The sequence below is a fragment of the Carlito syrichta genome, unplaced genomic scaffold, assembly GCF_000164805.1.
Source record: "Carlito syrichta isolate Samal-C Ts95f unplaced genomic scaffold, Tarsius_syrichta-2.0.1 Scaffold308918, whole genome shotgun sequence".
Lineage (NCBI taxonomy): Eukaryota > Metazoa > Chordata > Mammalia > Primates > Tarsiidae > Carlito > Carlito syrichta.
This window is the reverse complement of record NW_007253014.1, coordinates 137225-150915: the sequence shown is the minus strand read 5'-3', so window position 1 is coordinate 150915 and position 13691 is coordinate 137225. Positions and strand designations below refer to the sequence as shown.

General features: G+C 49.1%; 1 protein-coding gene across 4 annotated transcripts in view; it reads right to left on the bottom strand.

Moving 5' to 3' along the window:
• Positions 1-12261: 12261 nt before the first annotated feature.
• Positions 12262-13691, bottom strand: part of EML2 (echinoderm microtubule associated protein like 2) — a 32473-nt gene continuing 31043 nt past the window's right edge. For all 4 annotated transcript variants that reach the window (XR_002482441.1, XM_008066416.1, XM_008066415.2 and 1 more), the window contains one exon: positions 12262-12649. Coding sequence is in view for 3 of the 4 variants with exons in the window: in XM_008066416.1 (XP_008064607.1) it covers positions 12524-12649 (126 nt within the window). In the remaining variant the exon portion in view is untranslated. The remainder of the gene's footprint in view (positions 12650-13691) is intronic.

The window sequence follows — 13691 nt, the reverse complement described above, 5'->3', positions numbered from 1 at the left end:
CGAGACCGCGTGGGAGGCCGAGGCGGGAGGATCGCTTGGGCCCGGGAGTTCAAGACCGGCCTGGGCCACACAGCGAGACCGCGTCTCTACACAGAACACAGAACTTAGGCGGGTGTGGGGGCGCACGCCTGTAGGCCCCGACTCAAAATAAAAAATAGAAAGAAAGAAAAAGAGGTCGACCGGGTGCAGTGACTCACACCCGCATCTCAGCACTTTGGGAGGCGGAGGCAAGCGGATGGCTGAGTCCATGGGTTCGAGACCAGCCTGGGCACCATGGCGAGCCCTCATCTCTACAATGAATAAAAAAATTAGGTGGGCACAGTGGCGCGTGCCCGTGGTTCCAGCTTCTCGGAAGGCTGAGGCAGAAGGATTGCCTGAGCCCAGCGGGTCGAGGCTGCTGGTCGTGAGCGCGCCACCGCCCTCCAGCATGGGCGACAGAGTGAGACTCCGACTCAAAAAAAAGAAAAAGAAATAGACACAGAGACACAAAAGGGGAAACAGGTCTAGAGGCAGAGGGAGCACAGATACAGCGGTCCCTGTACTGACCCTTAGAGAGCATCACCCCTTTAGAGAGGCCAAGGCCTTCTGGCCATTAACTTCTGCATGCCCCGCTCCCCAGAGAGAGGTCTGTGAAGTCCCCTCTTCCGAGATCAGGACAATCCCGGGAGGGAGACTTAGAACTTGCAGTTCCAGCCCGTCTGCGGGTCAGACATCAGGCCAGCGGCCTCTTGGCCTCTGGGTTTCCTCTTTGGGTCAAGGCAGACACTCATGGTCCGATTCTCCCGGGATGTCTTCTCAGGGCATCAATGCAACCAAGTTGGTAAAACACGCCACCCCCACACTCCCAAACTTCTCCCTGCTTCACTTTTCCTTCACAGAAATTGTCACCATCTTATTTTTTCTAGTTATCAGCCTTCCCACCAGGAGGCTGGTTTGTGTCGGGTTTGTTTACTGTTGTGTGTCTGTTGCTGAGAAGACCGCTGGGCACCGGGTAGGTGCGAGACACACATTGTGTTGTGGGATGGCAGCCTTCATAAACTGGTCGTGAGAATTTGTTATTGGTCAAAGGACTTCAGATAGACCTCTCATGTAGCACTCAGAAATAACAGATATTGGATGTGCAAGTTTTTTTGGGGGGGGGTTGGGTTTTTTGAGGCAGGGTCTCACTCTGTCGCCCAGGCTGGAGTGCAATGGCATGATCATGGCTCACTGCAGCCTCGACTTCCTGGACTCAGGTGATCCTTCCACCTCAGCCTCCCAAGTTGCTAGGACTACAGATGAGTGCCACCATGCCTGGCTAATTTTTTTTTTTTTTTGTAGAGACAAGTTCTTGTTATGTTGCCCAGGTTGGTCTCAAACTCCCTCAGCCTCCCAAAGTGCTGGGATGACAGGTGTGAGCCACCACGTCTGACCACAAATTCTTTTTTATTTTAAACTAAAAATTAAAATGCTCAGACCTTAGGAGAACAGTCCAGTGAGTCGTGATAAATGGATATACCATATAACTAAACACCCAAATCAAGACACAGGACATTTCCATCACCCAAGAATATTGTTGTGTGCCTTTTTCAGGCAACATGCCTTGTTTCACCCCTAGAAGCAACTCGGTTCTCTCTTTTTTCACCAGAGATGAGCTGTGTTCTAGAATGTCATATAAATAATGTCATACAATTTATTTTATTTTATTTTATTTTTGAGTCGGAGTCTTACTCTGTCGCCCAGACTGGAGTGCAGTGACTACTCCCGGTCACTGCAGCCTCAACCTGCTGGACTCTGGCGATCCTTCCACCTCAGCCTTCCAAATAGCTGGAACTACAGGCACGCGCTACCACACCCGGCTAATTTTTTTGACTTATTGTAGAGATGAGTTCTCGCCAAGTTGCCCAGGCGGGTCTCAAACCCTCGGGCTCAGGCAATTCACTCACCTCAGCCTCCCAAAGGCGCGGGATTACAGGCTGAGCCACCGAGCGCAGCTTGTCATACAGTTTAAGACAAACAAAAAAAGTTGCTAGACCGAGGCGAGAGGATTGCCTGAACCCAGGGGTTCGAGCTCAGCCTGAACAACTTGGCGAGATCTGGTCTCTACAATAAATCAAAAAATTAGCCAAGCATGTTGGCACACACTTGTATTTCCAGCTACTTGGAAGGTTGAAGCAGAAGGATCTCTGGACCCCAGCAGGTCAAGGCTGTGGTGGTCGTGAGTGTGCCACTGCACTCCAGCCTAGGCGACAGAGTGAGACTCTGAAAAAAAAGTAGCTATTATCATTCACTGTGTAGCCCTGGACAGGAGACTTTACCTCTCTGAAACATACTACCCCCTTCCTTCCAGGGACCTTGAGAAAAAGAGAAAGAGAGGGTTCACCAAGGACCCAGGAGACCTGCAACACACACAGGAATAAAGTTTTTATTCCTTTCATTATCTCTCAAGGGGGCTGGCCAAGAAAGGGGTCATGATGGCTTTAAGCCCCTGCAAATAACCCCATATATATCCTGACAGCTTCAAGCCAAGCCCCACACGTCCCTCCCTGTCAGCCCCTTGGTCTCCCAAAGCACCTCCTAAAGAGAAACTCTGAGTGCCCACGGGTGGGCTCATGGTCCCCCTCTCCCTCCCCCCACCCAAGTTTATGCTGCGATTCAGTCAGAGTCCTGGCAGGAAACACGTGTCCACTCAGAGTTGAACTGGGAGCATTTAGGAAGGGATGGTTGATGGCGCAGTGGCTTACACCTGTAATCCTAACACTTTGGGAGGCAGAGGGGAGAGGATCACCTGAGCCCAGGGGTTCGAGATCAGCATGGGCAACTTGTTTAGACCTTGTCTCTACAACAAGTCAAAAAATTAGCTGGACGTGGTGGTGCACGCCTGTAGTTCCAGCTACTTAGGAGGCTGAGGCAGAAGGATCTCCTGAGCCCAGCAGGTCGAGGCTGCGGTGGCCGTGAGCGTGCCACTGCACTCCAGCCTGAATGACAGAGTGAGACTCTGACTCAAAAAAAAAAAAAAGAAAGGGACAGTTTATAGAGGGGCCACAGAGTCGAGGAACCCACAGAGGATGGGACGGAAGCAGGGGACCAGTCACAGTGAGAGCCGAGCCGTCGCCACCCTTAGGGCAGAAGGGAGAGGGAGGGAGCTTGTGGGCAGCGTCCGGAGACAGCCAGACTTCCAAGAGAGCCACAGTTCTGAGTGTGACACCGCTGCTGTCTGACTACTGGAGGCAGGGAGGGCCCAGGAAATAAACACCCAACCTCTCTCTGCCTACCCTGTGGATGACGTGTGCACAGGACAGTCTCCCAGGACCCAGGCCAGGGGGAGAAAGGCTGAGCGTGACCCTGGAGGGGTACGTGGAGAATCATCCACCCTTTTCTGGTAGAACATTCTAAGCACATTTTTCCATGCTGGTCCCTGTCTGGCCACGAGGGGGCAAAGGAGAACCAAGAGCCCCAACGAAAAGGACACTTCAATAGCACCAGCCTATGGAATGGGGGAACCAGGGAGGGGCTTCGACCCAAGAGTGGCAGAATACTGGCCTCTAGCTCCCAGGGGTGAGGAGATGATGTGATTGGTCAGCGCTGGCTGCATAGGAGTTCCCCAAGTGGGCAAGCGCAGAAAGGATGGGTGTGGGGAAGGGAAGGAACAGCATGTGCAGAGGCTCAGAGGAGGCATGAAATGTCACAGGGAAGGGGACAAAAGTCTGGTTCAAAAGGCCGGGTCATACGAGTACGTGACAGCAGAGGATGCAGATTTAAAAAGTCAGGGACCTCGCACCTGTAAGCCCAGTACATGGGGAGGCCGAGGTGGGAGGATCACTTGAGCCCAGGGGTTCGAGACCAGTCTGGGCAACATAGTGATACCTCGTCTCTACAAAAAAGTTTGAGAATTAGCCAGGTGTGTTGGTGTGTGCCTGGAGTCCCAGCTACTCGGGAGGCTAAGGCAGAAGGATCACCTGAGCCAGGAGATTGAGGCTGGTGAGCCGTGATCATGCCACTGCTCTCCAGTCCAAGTGACAGAGTGAAACCCCCTCCTGAAAAAAAAAAAGTAAAGAACCAGAAACAATTGAAAAATAAGAATAGGCTGGGCACAGTGGCTCACTCCTATAATCCCAGCACTTTGAGAGATTAAGGTGAGAGGATTGCCTGAGTTCAAGACCAGCCTGGGCAACTTGGTGAGATCTCACCGCTACAATAAATTTAAAAATTAGGTGGACAGCTGCTTGGAAGGCTGAGGCAGAAGGATCGCCTGAGCCCAGCAGGTCTGCCACTGCACTCCAACCTGGGCCACAGAGTAAGACTCTGACTCAAAAAGAAAGAAAGAAAAGTAAGAATGGCTAATATTTAATGACCACTTACTACATTCCAGGCACTATTCTAAGTACTTTACGTGAATAACTCATTTAATCCTCAAAATAGCCCTGTGAGAAGGTACCATTTTACCATTGAGGACATAGAGTCACAACTGAGGAAGTGAAAATGCTGGAATCCCAGATGACTATTGCTGACAACATACTTTTCTTTTATTTTCTTTATTTTTATTTTTTTGAGTCAGACTCTCACTCTGTCACCCACGCTGGAATCAGTGGCATGCTCACAGCCACCGCAGCCTCAACCTGCTGGGCTCAGACAATCTTTCTGCCTCAGCCTTCCAAGTAGCTGAAAGTACAGGCATATGCCCCATGCCCGGTTGATTTATTTATTTATTTATTTTTATTTTTATTATTATTATTATTATTTTTGAGTTGGAGTCTCATTCTGTCGCCCAGACTGGAGTGCAGTGGCCGCTCCCGGTCACCGCAGCCTCGACCTGCTGGGCTCCGGCGATCCTTCCGCCTCAGCCTTCCGAGTAGCCGGAATTACAGATGCGTGCTACCACGCCCGGCTAATTTTTTAAAATTTTATTGTAGAGAGGAGGTCTTGCCTGCCCAGGCGGGTCTCAAACCCGCGGACTCAGGCAATCCACTCACCTCAGCCTCCCAAAGCTGTGGGATTACAGGCTGAGCCACCGAGCCCGGCGATTTATTTATTTATTGTAGAGAAGTCTTGCCTTGTTGCCCAGGCAGGTCTCAAACCCCTGAGCTCAGCTAGCCTCTCTTCTTTATTTTTAAAGACACAGGGTCTGACTCTGACTCTGTCACCCAGGCTGGAGTACAGCAATGCGATCATAGTTCACTGCAGCCTCGAACTCCTGGGCTCAAGCAATCCTCATCCCTCAGCTTCCCAAATAGCTGAGACTACAAGGGCACACCACCATGCCTGACTTATTAAAAAAATTTTTTTGGGTACCACATGTTCTCACTTATAAGTGAACCTTGAACAGTTATCATAATACTATAAGAAGGGGATTGGCAGTAGTGGGGAACCGCCAGGGGAGGGGGGCACACTTCATCAAGGGTACCTACATAATGAACATTTGTATACCTCCTGAATTATACCCTACATCTCTAAAATAAAAAATTAGAAAAAAATTTTTTTGGTTTGGTATAGTGTCTCACACCTGTAATCCCAGCACTTTGGGAGACAGAAATGAGAGGATTGTCTGAGGCCAAGGTTCAAGACCAGCCTAGGAAACTTGGAGAGACCTAATTTTTTTGTTTTTTGGGGGTTTTTTTTGAGTTGGAGTCTCACTCTGTCACCCAGACTGGAGTGCAGTGGCCGCTCCCGGCCACCGCAGCCTTGCCTGCTGGGCACCGGTGATTCTTCCGCCTCAGCCTTCTGAGTAGCTGGAACTACAGACGCGCGCTGCCATGCTCGGCTAATTTTGATTTATTGTAGAGATGAGGTCTTGCCAAGTTTCCCAGGCGGGTCTCAAACCCGCGGGCTCGGCAATCCACTCACCTCCCAAAGGCACGGGATTACAGGCTGAGTCACCAAGCCCGGCTGAGAGAACTCATTTTTACTATAAACCAAAAAATTAGCCAGGTGTGGTGACACACACTTGTAGTTCAAGCTACTTGAAAGACTGAGGTGGAAGGATCACCTGAGTTCAGCAGATCGAGGCTGCGGTGGCCATGAGCACTCCATCCTGAGTGACAAGAGTGAGACCCAACTCATAAAATAAAATAAAATAAATGAAAAGAAGGTTGCACCCATCACTCAGTTAATATCTGGAGCTCCAGAAATGGTCCCTTGGTGACCCCAGATAACTTCAAATTTCTCTATGAGAGTAACTGTGATGGTTAATTTGATGTGTCAGCCTGACGGGGCCACAGTGCTCAGATATTTCATCAAACGTTATTCTTTGTGTTTCTGTAAGGGTGTTTTTTGGGACGAGATTAACATTTAAATCCGTGGATTTTGAGTAAAGCAGATTGGCCTCCATACGGTGAGTTGACCTCATCCAATCAGCGGAAGGCCGTCACAGAACAAAGACTGGCTGGCACGGTGGCTCACGCTGGTAATCCCAACACTTTGGGAAGCTGAGGTGGGAGGATCGCTTGAGCCCAGGAATTCGAGACCAGCCTGGGCAACTTGACGAGACACCCCCCTTGTCCCGTCCCTACAAATCAATCAAAAAATTAGCCAGGCATGGTGGTGTGCGCCTGTAGGCCCAGCTACTCAGGAGGCTGAGGCAGAAGGATTGCTTGAGCCCAGGATGCTGAGGCTGTGATGAGCCATAATCATGCCACTGCACTCCAGCCTGGGTGACAGAGTGAAATCTTGACATACACGCACAAAAATAGAACAAAGACTGACCTCCTCCTAGAAAAAACGAATCCTGCTGGCAGAGGGACCTCAGGCTTGAACTGCAACATCAGCGCTTCTCTGAGTCTCCCATCTGCTGTCCTGCCCTGCAAATTTTGGATAATCGTTTGAACCAATTCCTTAAAATAAATCTCTCTCTCTCTCTCTCTCTCTCTCTCTCTCTCTATATATATATATATATATATATACACACACACACACACACAGGTGTGTGTGTGTGTGTGTGTTGGTATATATAAATAAATAGAATGATGGAAATTCTGTTTCTCCAGAGAAACAGAACCAACAGATTGTATGACTATATTACACACAATGTTATATGTGCTATATTCATACAACCTATAAATATATTTTTTCTTTCTTTCCTTTTTTTTTTTTTTTTTGAGTCTGAGTCTCACTCTCTCACCCAGGCTGGAGTGCAGTGGCATGCTCACGGTCACCATAGCCTCAACCTGTTTTGCTCAGGCGATCCTTCAGCCTCAGCCTTCCATGTAGCTGGAACCACAGGCATGCACCACCATGCCCAGCTAATTTTTTTATTTATTGTAGAGACAAGGTGTCATCAAGTTGCCCAGGTTGGTGTTGAACCCCCAGACTCAGGCAATACGCTTGTCTCTGCCTCCCAAAGTGTTGGGATTACAGGCTGAGCCACCAAGCCCGACCAGAACATGCTCATTCTTAGAATATCCCAAATTGTCCTCTGTTTTAGTGATTGACAGATATGCCATCCCCAGACTGCCATGATAAAAACCTCTTGGCAATCCCAGTCTCACCAAATGAGACCATGGGAAATCATAGCCGATGGCATTTCCAACATGAACAAATAACCTTACACAAATCAACTGCAGTGTCCTTCCTTCCCTAAGAATAACCAATTATAACAATCTATTGATCAAACTCCAGTAATTCTAAATTTGAATTTAACAACCTTTGTAGAAAGATGGGGCAAGTACTTGACACAGAGAAGGGTTAATACTTCAAGTTATGCTTGGATCAATGAAACAGACAAGGTATAGAACAAGAGTATCCATGACCATTAAAAAGCTATTGGGGGCCGGGCATGGTGTCTCAGCCTGAAATCCCAGCACTTTGGGAGGCTGAGACGAGAGGACTGCCTGAGCCCGGGGGGTTTGAGACCAGCCTGGGCAATAAACCACAAAAACTAGCCGGGTGTGGTGGCGTGCGTCTGTAGTTCCAGCTATTTGGAAGGCTGAGGTAGAAGGATCACCTGAGCCCAGCAGGTCGAGGCTGTGGTGGTCTTAAGCATGCCAGTGCACTCCAGCTTGGGTGACAGTAAGACCCTGACTCAAAAAAAAAAAAAAAAAGAAAAAAAGCTATTGGGAAGCTGGACACAGTGGCTCACACCTGTAATCCCAGCACTTTGGGAGGCAGAGGCAAGAGGATTGCCTGAGCCCATGGGTTCAAGATCAGCCTGAGCGACATGGTGAAACCATGTCTCTACAATAAATCAAAAAATTAGCTGGGCGTGGTGGTGCATGCCTGTAGTTCCAGCTACTTGGAAGGCTGAGGAGGCAGAAGAATCGCCTGAGTCCAGTAGGTCAAGGATGCAGTGGCCATGAGTGTGTCATTGCATTCCAAGCTGGGCAACAGAGTGAGAGTCCAATTCAAAAAAAAAAAGTAAGCCAGGCATGGTGTTTCTAACTACTGAGGAGGCTGAGGTTGGAAGATCAATTGAGCCCAGGAGTTGGAGGCTGCAGTGAGCTATGATTGTGCCATTGCACTTCAGCCTGACAGAGTGAGACCTCAATTCAAAAAAAAAAACAAACCTGGCCAGGTTTGGTGGCTCAGCCTGTAATCCCAGCACTTTGGGAGGCCAAGCGAGTGAATTGTGTGATCCCACAGGTTCGAGACCAGCTTGGGCAACTTGGTGAGACCTCGTCTCTTCAATAAATCAACAAAAATCAGCCGGGTGTGGTGGCACACACCTGTAGTTCCAGCTATTTGGAAGGCTGAGGCAAAAGGATCTCCTGAGCCCAACAGGTCCGGGCTGCACTCCTGCCTGGGAGACAGAGTGAGACTCCTATTGGAAAAAAAAAAGTTAAACATAGAATTACCATATGGCCCATCAATTCCATTCCTAGGTGTATATACCCAAGAGAAATGAAAACATATGTCCACACAGAAACTTGCACACAAATTATAGCAGCGTTATTTGCAATAGCCAAAGAATGTCCATCAGTGGAGGAATGAAAGGAGCAGGATGGTGAGATGGCAGTTGTTTTCTAATCTTTTCTTTTCTTTTTGATTTATTGTAGAGATGAGGTCTCGCCAAGTTGCCCAGGCTGGTCTCGAACCCCTGGGCTCAGGCAATCCTCTCGCCTAGGCCTCCCAAAGTGCTAGGATTACAGACTTGAGCCACAGTGCCGGGCCGACAGTTGTTTCCGTTCATTAACTTTTGGGATGGTTTGTTCAGTACCAACAGATAATGAAAACAGGGCTCCCAGATGCATTGTTGAGGCTGCCCTCTAGGGTATCACCCATGGGGACCCAAAGGTGCCGAGGTTCTGGTAATGCTCACACCTGCTCACCTTCTTTTTTTCTTTGTTGTGACAGGGTCTCACTCTGTCGCCCAGGCTGGAATGTAGTGCAACCTCGACTTCCTGGGTTCAAGCGACCCTTCCTCCTCAGCCTCCTGAGTAGCTGGGACTACAGGTGCACGCCACCAAAACCCGAGTTTTTTTGGTAGAGACGAGGTCTCACTATGTTGCCAAGGTTGGTCTCAAACTCTGGGCCTCGAGCAATCCTCCCATCTTGACCTCCTAAAGTGCTGGGATTCCAGGCACGAGCCATCGCTCCCAGCCATCTGCCCACGTCTTTCTGCCACTCCACCCACTTTGAGAGGTCAGGTGGGTGCGGCGGGCCCCAGATGGGTTACACGAATCCCTCCCTAAGCAAAAAAGTGGCGCGAGACCCAGGCCCGGCCATCCAGATAACCCCTCTGCTCAGAGATTGGTTCAAGACTGGCCATGTGCTCCAAGCTGAGTCAATCAGATTCCTCCTGGAGACCTTTGCGGATATAAAAGAAAGACGTAGCCATCCTCTCGCTTGAACTTCACCACGTGGCCTGGTGGGGTGGCTGCGCCTTGGCAGCTGCCTTTTCTACCGTGTAAACATAATCATAGCTAACATATATAGAGTGGGCCGGGCGCGGTGGTTCATGCCTATAACCCCAGCACTTTGGGAGGCCGAGGGGAAAAGATTGCCTGAGCCCACAGGTGCGAGACCAGCCTGGACAACTTGGCGAGGCCTCGTCTCTACAATAAATTAAAAAATTAGCCGGGCGTGGTGGTGCAGGCCTGTCTTCCCAGCTACCTGGAAGGCTGAGGTGGAAAGATCTGAGCCCAGCAGGTCGAGGCTGTGGTGGCCGTGAGTATGCCACTGCACTCCAGCCTGGGCAACAGACTAAAAAGAATTTATAGAGTGCTTGTTTTATGCCAGACGTATCCTAGATGCTTTTACATGTTTTGAAGACATTTATGTTTCACTGCACCCCTGTGGGCAGATGCTGCTAACTCCTATCTTATACATGGGGGAATCTGAGGCCCTAAGAGCTTAAGAAACTCGCTCAAGGAGAGAAGCCAGACTCCACGGAGTTCACACTGCATGATTCCATCTGTTTGATGCAAGAATGGGCAGACTACCACTGGGAGTCAGTTCTATCTGCTGCCTATTTTTCTGTAGCTTGGAAGCGAAAATGTTTATTTTTATTTTTTAAACAGAGACAGGGTCTTGCTCTGTCACCTAGGCTGGAGTGCAGTGGTGTGATCATAGCCCACTGCAGCCTCGAACTCCTGGCTCAAGTGATCCTCCTGCCTCAGCCTCCCAAAGTAACGGGACTACAGGCGTGTGCCATCACACCTGGCTGGTTTTTTCCTTTTTTTTTTTAAGGTTCAAAAGAAATCAGAACGATAGTATTTCGTGTCACATGAAAAAAATGAGAAATTCAAATTTCAGTATCCATAAATAGTTTTATTTGAACACAGCCAAGCTCATTCATGTAGATATCGTCTGTGATTACTTTCACACCACAACGTCAGAGTTAGTTGTGACAGACACTGGGTAGCTCACGAAGTGAAAATATTTACTACATGGCTTTTTATGGAAACAGTTTGCCAATCTCTGATTTAAAATCCAAAAATGGGTAAAACTCTTCTGTGGTGTGAGGAGTCAGAGAAGCGGTCCCTTTGGGGGACAAGTGGGAAGGGGCACAAAAGGGCATCTGGGGGAGCTGAGTACGCGTTGTTTGCCACTATCTGGAAGCTGGTTGCATGGATGTGTCGCTTGTGAAAATTCATCAGACTATACATGTATGAGGAGTGCGTGTATGTTAATATCAATAAAAAGCTGGAAGAAAAAATCTGCACAGAGTGACACAGATTGCGGAGAGATCACCAAGAGACTTCCCCATGGCTGCATTTGCCCCTTCCGAATCCAGCTGGGCCCCTCCTAGACTACCCAGTTGCACGACCTGGCAACTTTTTTTTTCATTTATGCCTGATGGAGTTGGGATTATGTTTCTTTCTTTCTTTCTTTTTTTTTTGAGTTGGAGTCTGTCGCCCAGGCTGGAGTGCAGTGGCACGCTCACGCCCACTGCAGCCTTGACCTGCTGGGCTCAGACGATCCTTCTGCCTCAACTTTCCAAGTAGCTGGAACTGCAGGTGTGCACCAGCACACTTGATTTATTGTAGAGAGGAAGCCTTGCCAAGTTGCCCAGGCTGGTCTCGAACCCCTGGATTTAGGCAATCCTCTTCCCTTGGACTCCCAGATTGCTGGGATTACAGGCTTGAGTCACCCCGCCTGGCCAGGATTGTGTTACTTGCAAGGCAGAATCTAGTATCCTATCTCCCAGACATCTATCTATTGTGTTGTCAGCCCACTTCTGAAAAAAATCCCACTCTCTCCCTCCTTCCCTGTGTGTTAAGTAGAAGTTTCCATGTTTTTATATTTTTATTCAACCCACTTCCCTGGCTACAGTCACGGGTCCAGGGCTGGTTCTTTATTCAAAAGCAGCCAATCACAGCAGACCAAGTTGATTGATCTACAAATGGACCAATCACAGCCATTCCCTGGGATTTTGGATTTGGGGCTGAAGGTTGGCTTTTATGAACTTTTTATTTTTATTTTTTTATTCTTGAGTTGGAGTTTCACTCCGTCGCCCAGACTGGAGTGTAGTGGCCGCACCCGGCCACCCCAGCCTCGACCCTCTGGGCTCTGGCAATCCTTCCACCTCAGACTTCTGAGTAGCCGGAATTACAGGCGCATGCCACCACACCCAGCTGATTTTTGATTTATTGTAGAGATGAGGTCTCGCCAAGTTGCCCAGGCTGTTCTTGAACCTGTGGGCTCAGGCAATCCTCTCTTGCCTCAGGCTCCCAAAGTGCTGGGATTATAGGTGTGAGCCACTGCACCCAGCCTTGAGCAAGATGGTTTCTATCACTTGCATCCAATAAAGACCTAAGTAATAATGGTCTCTCATGACAAACACTGTAATAAACACACACACACTACAATCTATGCATACACCAAACACACAGACCCTGACACCACACCTCAGTGCACGTGTGTTTATTTCTGGATGATATAAAAGAAAAAACTTAAAAAACACCCCAAACCAAACACCAATGGCTCCCCAAAGCAGTGTGACCCCTCTTCCCACCCCGATAAATAGAGACTTCTGTCTGTCAGTCTACCCTCCCACCCCCATAATCCCCTCTGCTATAGACATACTCTGCGTATATATTACTCTACTCGGCAATAGACATCTCCCGAAAATAGAATTCCAGCCCTGCCACCTGACTCCACCCTGTCCACTTCAGACCACCCGCCACTGCAGCACACTGGTGTCCTTGCCCCCCGTGGTCAGGGCCATGCTGTCATCCCACAAAAAGGCCACATTTGTCACGTGGCTGCTGTGTCCACCATATTTGTGGCTGAGGGCCTGTTAAAAAGAAAGACGCAGGTGAAAAAAAGGTCAGAGGGGGTGATGCCACCCCATTGTCTTTTTGTCCTAACCTCCTCCTCCTCTGCTTAATAAGCCCTTCCTTTAGGAATTGACAGGGCCACTGAACTGGTTCTTCAACAAGTTAATGGCATTAAAAAAATGAGCCAGCTCAGTGACTCAGCCTGTAATCCCGCGCCTTGGGAGGCTGAGGTGAGTGGATTGCCTGAGCCTGTGGGTTCGAGACCCACCTGGGCAACTTGGTGAGACCTCATCTATACAATAAATAAAAAATTAGCCAGGCATGGTAGTGCACGCCTGTAATTTCGGCTACTCGGAAAGCTGAGGTGGAAGGATCACCAGAGCCCAGCAGGTTGAGGCTGCAGTGGCCAGGAGCAGCCACTGCACTCCAGTCTGGACGACAGAGTGAGACTCCATCTAAAAAAAAACAAAACAAAAAACCCCCAAAAAAACGAGTGCCCATGGGGAAGGCTATTTTACATGAAGAGATCTGAGACAAGCAAATGTAATGTTTGGATCCTGACTCAAACAAACCACCTCTAGGTGGCCATTTTGGGGACAATCAGTGTAATCTGATTGCACTTGGCATTAGATTATATTAAGGAGTCAATGTGAATTTTTTTTTTGAGTCAGAGTCTTACTCTGTCGCCCAGGCTGGAGTGCAGTGGCATACTCATGGCCACCAAAGCCTCAAGCTGTTAGGCTCAGGTGATCCTTCTGCTTCAGCCTTCCAAGTAGCTGGAACTACAGGTGCGTGCAACCACGCCTGGCTAATTTCTTGATTTATTGTAGAGATGAGTTCTCGCCAAGTGGCCCAGGCTGGTCCCAAACCCTGGGCTCAGGTAATCCTCTCAACTCTGCCTCCCAAAGTGCTGGGATTACAGGCATGAGCCACCCTGTCTGGCTAGGAATCAATGTTAATGAGTAGATATGAGCAGGGATTTGTGCATACATAAGAATTATTATGGCCGGGCTCGGTGGCTCAGCCTGTAATCCCAGCACTTTGGGAGGCCGAGGTGAG